Consider the following 8,154-nt stretch of genomic DNA (forward strand, 5'->3'; position numbering starts at 1 on the left):
AGTGGAACCTATGCAGGCCAGCTCTGGTTGGGAGTGAGGTCTATGCCTGCCAGGAAAATCTGGCGGGAGCAGGGGATGAGGCAATGGTGTTAGCAAAATTCGCAGTGCGTCACTAGTCTTTTGCAGGATCCCCTCAAGTGCTGCTATGGCTAGGGATGTACAGCTGCCTGTGCTGTGGTGGTTGCCCCCGATGCAGTGGTTGGGCTAGGCAGAAGCTGTGTATCTGGTGGCTGTGCAGGGTGTGCAACTGCAACTAGGGACACACAATTACAGCTGGGGTATGCAACTGGGTGTGGTGTGGAATGGCATCTGGGGGCACACAAACAGTCACACAAGCACAGCATGTGATTGTAGCTGGGGGAATGCAGCTGGGTGAAATACACGAGGATGACTTGGAGGCATACAGCTGGATGCCCACATGGCTTTAACAAAATTTGCCCTGAGTCCACGACCAAGCCTAGCAGGCTTGGAGTAGGTGAGCCCTTAGGAGAACCTTGGCATAGTGCCCTGCTATCAGGTTAAGTAGCAAGTGTCTATGCCATCCTACCTCCCCCAGGTGTCCCTGTGTTTATACTGGGGGTAGTGGAGGAAAATGACACCTGCCAGGTTATTTTCATAGTTCCCCAAACACTCTGAAGTCGTATGAACATATCTTCTATTTGCCACCGTTTTGTGTAAACTGCTTTTATGTTCCTCTCTGCACAAGCTGCTGTCTCTTTAAGGGCAACAACCTAGCTATCTCTTAACCTCCCAGCTTGCCCCATGTTTAATCAGCTTACCTCCAAAGCCCCTCACTTCAAGTTTCACTGGTTTTATGAACACATTATTCAGCCCTTCTGGTTTTTAAAGCCAAATGCTATGGGTTTGTCATTCCCATGTGAGTTCCCTGGCACAAGGGCCCATTTCTCTGCCCTCTTTGTTTGTACAGTTCCCTCCCTCCTGCAGGTAGTCTCCCTCCACCTTTCTGACCATTCTTTCAGATGCAGCTTCTTCTCTATATTTAGTTGTGGAGTTTGTTCCATTAACCTTCAGTTCACTCTAGTTTATTGACTTGGATGTGAATAGTATCTAGTTGAAAATGTGGTGAGTTCAGGGTTCTCTTACTCTGCCACCTTCCCAAGCTCCCTGGTTCCTGTATCAACATCGTGTGACTGATTGCCTAGTTACAACTTTGCCTCTTTATGTTTCAGAAATTATGCAGACAGATAAATATGACTCAGTTATCATTACTTGATATCCCTGTCTTTCCAGATTTACTTCAATTTCCTAATTCTTTCTACCTTAAGGAGACAGTACTGTCCAGATCCTTCTTAACAAACTCTTCTCAAGGATTCCAGCAGCCTACAATCTCCTAGTGGCTCCAGTCATACCCGCTTCCTCAGGCCTTCACAAAGGAGCCCTGGTGGGGAACCCTAGCACATGCCAGAGACATTCCCCAGCTTTCATTAATGAGAGAGATATATACCCATTTTTATAAAATTCTAGAAAATGCAAACAGATCTATGGTGACAAAAAGTAGATCAGTAGTTGCCTGGAACTGGGGCCAGAGCAGGAATCTGCTACAAGAGGACTCTTTTAGGGATGATGAAATGTTCTGTATTTTGATTGTGAAGATGGTTTCCTGAATGGAGTTATCTATCAAAACTCATTCAACCATACACTTTAAATAGATGCAGTTGTTACACATATTTCATGACTCAATAAACTTGATTTTTAGAATGCAAAAAAATTTGTTCACTATCCAAAAAGAATTTTTTTTAGATAGTTTTGCTAACACACAACTTAAGTGACACACAGATTGGAAATGAAAAGAATATTAACCCTTATTTATTGTATACTTAGAAAAGCTAGGAAATGAAACTAAAAAACATTACAACTAAAAATAATTTAGCATGGCAACTGGATCCAGATAAAATTTTTAAAATTCAATACTTTTAAAAAATACTAGCAATAACCAATAGAAATTGAGGTGGCTTTCATATATAGCCCATTTTCCTCCACGCAAGAGCCGGAGTACTTTTCAAGGAAGTAAGGACATTCATTCCTGCTCAACATGTACACCAGACTGGTGGTGGGGGGTAATATGCTTATGAATAGTGCTGGCTCTCCCCATCCAGACTCAAGAGTGGTAAGAGGATGAGCAAACAACAAACAGAAGGTAAAGTTACCACATACAATAGGCAGAGGGTTCTACTGAAGACATGACTAGCAATGTGCAAGTCACAGTGGAGGAATGGGGATATGCTAATATGGGCTCCTTCTCAGAATCTGGATGCTCCCAAGATAAAACACTTTTAAGAAAGTCCTATCTGCAGATCTTGTAAAGGAAAATGGAAACAAACAGCAAAAATACATCTGAAAACAGAAATTTAATTTAAAACACATTTCTAAATGGCTAATTTCTAGCTATATACTTCATTCAGTAGTTTTTACAGATCTCCCCAATAACATTCTTCCTAATCTTTTCTGAGATGCCTCCCCCCAAATCACATCTAATTCTTATTTTCTTTAGCCTCAATTCTCTTCCTTTTCTTCTCCATTGTCTCAGATATAAATCAGAGCTCACAATAATCTCTCCTCTCCAGGTTACATAATCTGAGATTGCCCATCTAACCTCCTCCTCTGCCACACTGTCAATCCTACTGTCCTGCTAAAAGAAACGGGGAAGACACCAGAGGTAAAGCTCCCCAGCACTGGGGCACTCCTGCGTTGGTGGAAGGGATAGGCGTTCAAGCTAATGTCTCATATGACTATAGGACTCTGAAAAGACCTCCTGATGGCCCAGAAAATTATTACAATAATTAAATGTACTCCTCTCACCTTGACATTAGATGGCAGTTACAGGCAGACTGAACTACACAGTAAGGAAATCAGAGTCACTCTGAGTACAAATCACAGAAAGCAGGGAAAAGTACATGTCAGTGGGATAACTGCTGACTCCAAAACCTAGACAAACACACACAGATATGCACACATAGAGGCATGCTCAAGCATAAATTGTTAGTTCTTTGAGGCTGAGGTAACAGCACTAGAACTCCCAGAGGTATATGCAGAAGATATGAATGACACCTTTGTCTGTGGTATCCTATGATATCCATCTTTAAAAGTCTTAGATCCAGTGGTAGAAGGGAAGTACATGCCAGTTTAAGAATGGTTGAATTGGAAATTTTAAAAATTTATTTTTGAATTTTAAAAAATTATTAAACTAGCATCTGAAAATTATCTATATGATAAAATAAATACCTAACCTCAAAGAGCCTACATTAAGTTGGTATGAAAGTCTATACCTATGCCTTGACAATTATTCTGAATGCAATTTAATAACAATTGCAAATTGTAGCACAGACTAATTTGAAGCACTGAAGTCAAATCAACAGACATTTAGGAGGAAGGAAAAAGCATCTTAAGAAGAAAGTCTTTCTGAGATGAGCTGGATCTTAAAGGGTCTGAGAGATAAAGACTAGCACACAGGAAGAAGAAAAGGTTTTCTAGATAGGAAATACAAGTGATGAGGATCTAGACTGTAAGAGAATTTTTTAAAAGGCCACACCCAAGATAGGAAAGAATCAGAACATTGGAGAATGACTTTATGCAAATGAATTATCTAGAAAGAAAGGAAGCATTTAGTTACTGTCCTTGAAAAGCACATAATTTGATTATGGGATTCCTAACTAAAACCAGAGATACATTTTAAAACAAAAAAGAGAGAGAAGGTAGGAATGGAGGGAGGGAAAAAGGTAGGGAGGGAACCTACAAATATAAGAAATGTGTAGTCCTTACTTCCCTCATAGTTGGGAAGGATGGCCCCGTGACTCTTCCACCTTCATGACCCAGCAGAAAGAATGCAGGGATTGGACCTCATTGATTAGTGATTCCAAGAGGAGATCAGGGTATCTTTCTTACAAAGAAAAATGAACTCAAAATATCTTGCTCTGTCTTGGGGAATCTTTCTTAACAAACTGAGCGAGCCAGAGCTGAATGCTTCTCTCTAGTGTGAGTTCGCTGGTGGTGATTAAAAGTGGAACGCTGACTGAAGGCTTTCCCACACTCAATACATTCATAGGGCTTCTCTCCTGTGTGAACTCTCTGGTGCACAGTGAGCTGTGAGCTGTCACTAAAAGCTTTCCCACAATCACTACATTTATAGGGTTTCTCCCCTGTATGGGTTCTCTGATGAACCATAAGGCTAGAATTATGACTGAAGACTTTCCCACACTCATTACATTCATAAGGTTTCTCACCAGTGTGAATTCTCTGGTGTATAATGAGGTATGAGTTCTGATTGAAGGATTTTCCACACTCGTTACATTTATAGGGTTTTTCACCTGTGTGAAGTCTCTGATGTCGAATAAGACATTTACTGAGACTGAATGCCTTACCACACTCATTACATTCGAAAGGTTTTTCTCCAGTATGAATTCGTTCATGGTCAACAAGTTGAGAGATCTGACTGAAGGCTTTCCCACACTCAGTACATTTATATGGTTTTTGTCCAGTGTGGAGGCTCTGATGTCGAATAAGACATTTACTCCGACTGAAAGCCTTGCCACATTCATTACACTCATAAGGCTTCTCCCCAGTATGGATCCTCTGATGATCAACAAGATTTCTATTAGAACAGAAAGCTTTCCCACACTCACTACACTTGTAAGGTTTTTTACCAGTGTGAAGTACCTGATGTCGGATGAGATTTTTACTTCGACTAAAGGCAGCCCCACACTCATTGCATTCATAAGGTTTCTCCCCAGTATGGGTTCTCTGGTGGTCAAAAAGTTTGGAACTCTCATTGAAAGCTTTTCCACACTCATTACACTTATATGGTTTCTCACCATTATGGAGTCTCTGGTGTTGAATAAGATGGGAGCTGTGTCGGTAAGTCTTTCCACACTCATTGCACTCATAGGGCTTTTCCCCTGTGTGGGTTCTGAGATGAACTATGAGTTGAGAGGTCTGCCTGAAGGTCTTACCACATTCATTACACTCGTAGGGTTTCTCTCCAGTATGGATTCTCTGATGTCCAATGAGGTGTGAACTCCAATTGAAAGCTTTACCACATTCATCACACTGATAAAATTTCTGTCCCTTTAGAACTCCTTGACATTCTACAGCACTAGAGGACAGATCCGGATGTTCCCCAAGTTCATTATAGTCATCACATCCATCCTTTGTGGACTTATCTTCTTCCTCGTGTGTTATTTTGAAGAGCTCATTTTCCATTCTGCTCCCTTCTTCCTCTGAGGGTTGCCCTTCCAGCTTTTCTAAAGTACCTTCACAGGCAGCTCCTGCCTCTGGCTCCCCAGAAACTACTCCACAGAGGCCTCCAGATGTCCCATCAGATGACACCGGTCCTTTAGAAACTTCCTGCTCTGCAGGCAACTCTGAATGCCACATCCTAGTCTCACCTGCTGCCAAAAGAAAGAAGAATACTTTTATTAATTTCTTTTTCTCCTGATGAAATAGAATCAGGAGTCTGTGGACCTGAGAAAACCTTCATGTTAGGGGATACATTAAGAAATGAAATATTAAGAACAAGAGAAAGATGGGAAATAGCTCAAACTTTTCTTCATGGACAGAAAGACAAAGAGGGGAAAGAAGGTCAATGGGAAAGGGTGGAAGAAGAGCTATCGGGACAGAGCTCTGTCCTGACAGCTCTTAATTGCCCCCACTTATTTGTCCAATCAAAAAGAGCAGCTGGAAGGCAAGAGAGCAGACTGTAAAGGTGGTGTGATCTTACAGAAATCACTTAGTAAAATGATGAACTCTAACGTCCTTTCCAATCATGACACTGTATGGTTCTGTGGTTCCTGGCAAAGATAGTGGGGAGAGAGGGGCGCCTGGGTGGCTCAGTGGGTTAAAGCCTCTGCCTTCCGCTCAGGTCATGATCTCAGGGTCCTAGGATCAAGCCCCGCGTCGGGTTCTCTGCTCAGAAAGGAGCCTGCTTCCCTTCTCTCTCTCTGCCTCTCTGTGATCTCTGTCAAATGAATAAATAAAATATTAAAAAAAAAAAAAGATAGTGGTGAGAGAAAGGAGGGGAAAATACCTCAAATCAAATATGAGAAACAGTACGGGCAAATACAATTAGGAAAAAATGTACCAAAAAAGTGAGTCTTACATGTGAAGACAGTGACAAGATTCAGAGAATTCACAGGTTCAGAAATACTGGGGGAAAAGTATTCTGGAAGGGACAGCAAAGCTGTAAAAGTGGGGATTCCCCTAGTCTCTGATGCACTAGACTGGCAAAAGTCAGTATTTTAAGTACTACATTTCTAAAAAAATTAAGAAACGGATTGATAATTTGAAATATGAATCAAAATATGTCTTAGGTATCTTGATAATCTGGAAGCACGGGAAACTACATAGTTGAATATTTCCTTTCAAATTTGGAAAAGGTAGAAGTAGCAAGCAATCAGTCATGTCTGAACACAAAACTGTTGGTTCCTTTTAACCAGGGCCACAAGCCATCATGGCATTTTAGCATATGGAAAGTTATAGCTATCTGGCTCCTGGACTCCTAAGCCCATCCACCCTCTCCAGAGTTGGCTACTGTCCTAGACTTGCCAGCCAGAGAACCTGCCCTGAAAACACTCCATTCCAGGAAGCTGTCCTGCCTCAGTCTTTCCTGAAGGGGAAAATGAGGCAGCCATGTAACTGGTCTCAATACATCTCAGACCACAACCGACTAGACCAAGGCACCATGCCCAAGTGTAGCTTCTCTCTATGTTACACTTCAGCCTCTGTTGTGGCCAGGGGCAAAGTTCTGCCCAAACAGAGATGATACTTAATGGCTGAACCTCCCTTGGAGGCCCTCTCTAAGTAAAATCTGAGCTGGAAATAGGGCAAAATAAAGAGAACTAAAACAAGAAGGCACTCTAAACTGAAATGAGGCATGGAGAAAAGCCAAGCCATTAGGGGCTATAGCATGCAGAAAGTATATGGGAACGGGAAATCTAATAAAGAAGTAGCTATGAGGGGACAAGAGATTCAGAGTGAAGCAAATGGGAAGACAAAACAGATATGCAGGGAGCAACTGCCTTACATTCTCTGGCATAAAAATTATTTGCTGTTGTTGCTGAGGGTCCTGTTTCCCAAAGGACGGTCTAAGTGGTAGGTCTGATCAGGGTTTCCACTCCTTCCAGCCTTATTTAAGTAACACAGCTCAGTACTTACAATAATGTGAGTGGCCCCCTATTCCTTACAACTACAAATTCTAATCAAACCACCCTAGGTCAATTAATAATGGAGTAAAGACAATGTTGATAACTTAGGGCTGAGTGATGGACACAAAGAGGTTCATTACAGTATTCTTTCTACCTTTTCTCATCTTTGCAACTTTCCATGATAAAAAAGCTGGGAAAAAATAGAATAGAGGAAAGAAAATGTAAAGAAAAGAATGCAGACTGTATTACTGGCAAACAGAATCATTAACCAATGAGGCCGTGCTGCAAGAGTTTTCCGGCATGATGCACCAGTACACAGCTCTCTGACTGAGGGCTGGACCTTTCCACTTCCTCTCAGTATAGTGCACAGGCAGGAACTGGTATGCTGCAGATTCCTGGAATGATAAGCTTCTACTGCTCAGGGATATTCCCAGCCTGAAGGGCAGACACATCACATCAGGGTACCAAGAGCCCAGGTAGGACCCTGGTGGGTATAGGGGTGAGGGAAGCAGAGAAGCTGGGATGACACATCTAAGAGGACAAGTCCAGGGCCATACAGAATCCGTGAACTCAGTAGGCAGGACCCAATTCCAGAGGAAGCAATTAGGCAGGGAAACCACAGGATTAATCTCAGAATTGGCCAGAGCCCTGGAGATGAGCGCTAGCTATTCTCAGGCCACAGCCTTGGGGACTCAAGGAAGACAGAGTCCAGCTCACCTGGGGTCTGACCATCTGAAGCACAGTTGCCACTGCCTGATCTCCTGACTTCCCAGCTTGGAAAAGGGCAGGCACCTGGGAAGGACACTGACCTGAGGGAGAAAAGAGAGCTATGAGGACAAGCCCTGCTTCGGCTCCAATAAGGTCTGTACCCCAGGGAGTGGGTTCAAGAGAACCCAGGCAGCTCCACACATTACCTCTCATCCCTCTTCCATACAGGCATTATTCTGACTGTGCTGTGAATTTTCCATGCAGGTTTTACTCTGAGAGTGAAGAGGGT

The 8,154-nt window shown here is 42.6% G+C and overlaps 1 protein-coding gene across 2 annotated transcripts in view; it reads right to left on the minus strand.

Annotated features, from left to right (window-relative positions):
* LOC111159024 (zinc finger protein with KRAB and SCAN domains 7-like) overlaps positions 1-7,918 on the minus strand; it is a 123,847-nt gene extending 115,929 nt beyond the window's left edge. The window contains exons 1-4 of one of the 2 annotated variants that reach the window (XM_022521379.1): positions 7,875-7,904; positions 7,427-7,552; position 7,221; positions 3,195-5,402 (exon numbers count right to left, since the gene is read on the minus strand). In XM_022521379.1, coding sequence (XP_022377087.1) covers positions 3,952-5,402; position 7,221; positions 7,427-7,552; positions 7,875-7,889 — 1,593 coding nt within the window. In that variant the 5' untranslated portion in view covers positions 7,890-7,904 and the 3' untranslated portion in view covers positions 3,195-3,951. Of the gene's footprint in view, positions 1-3,194; positions 5,406-7,220; positions 7,222-7,426; positions 7,553-7,874 lie in introns of those variants that run through there. The other variant, XM_022521375.1, reaches the window with a different exon arrangement.
* Positions 7,919-8,154: the final 236 nt, after the last annotated feature.

Source organism: Enhydra lutris, unplaced genomic scaffold (assembly GCF_002288905.1).
Source record: "Enhydra lutris kenyoni isolate GAN:26980312 unplaced genomic scaffold, ASM228890v2 scaffoldscaffold66, whole genome shotgun sequence".
NCBI lineage: Eukaryota > Metazoa > Chordata > Mammalia > Carnivora > Mustelidae > Enhydra > Enhydra lutris.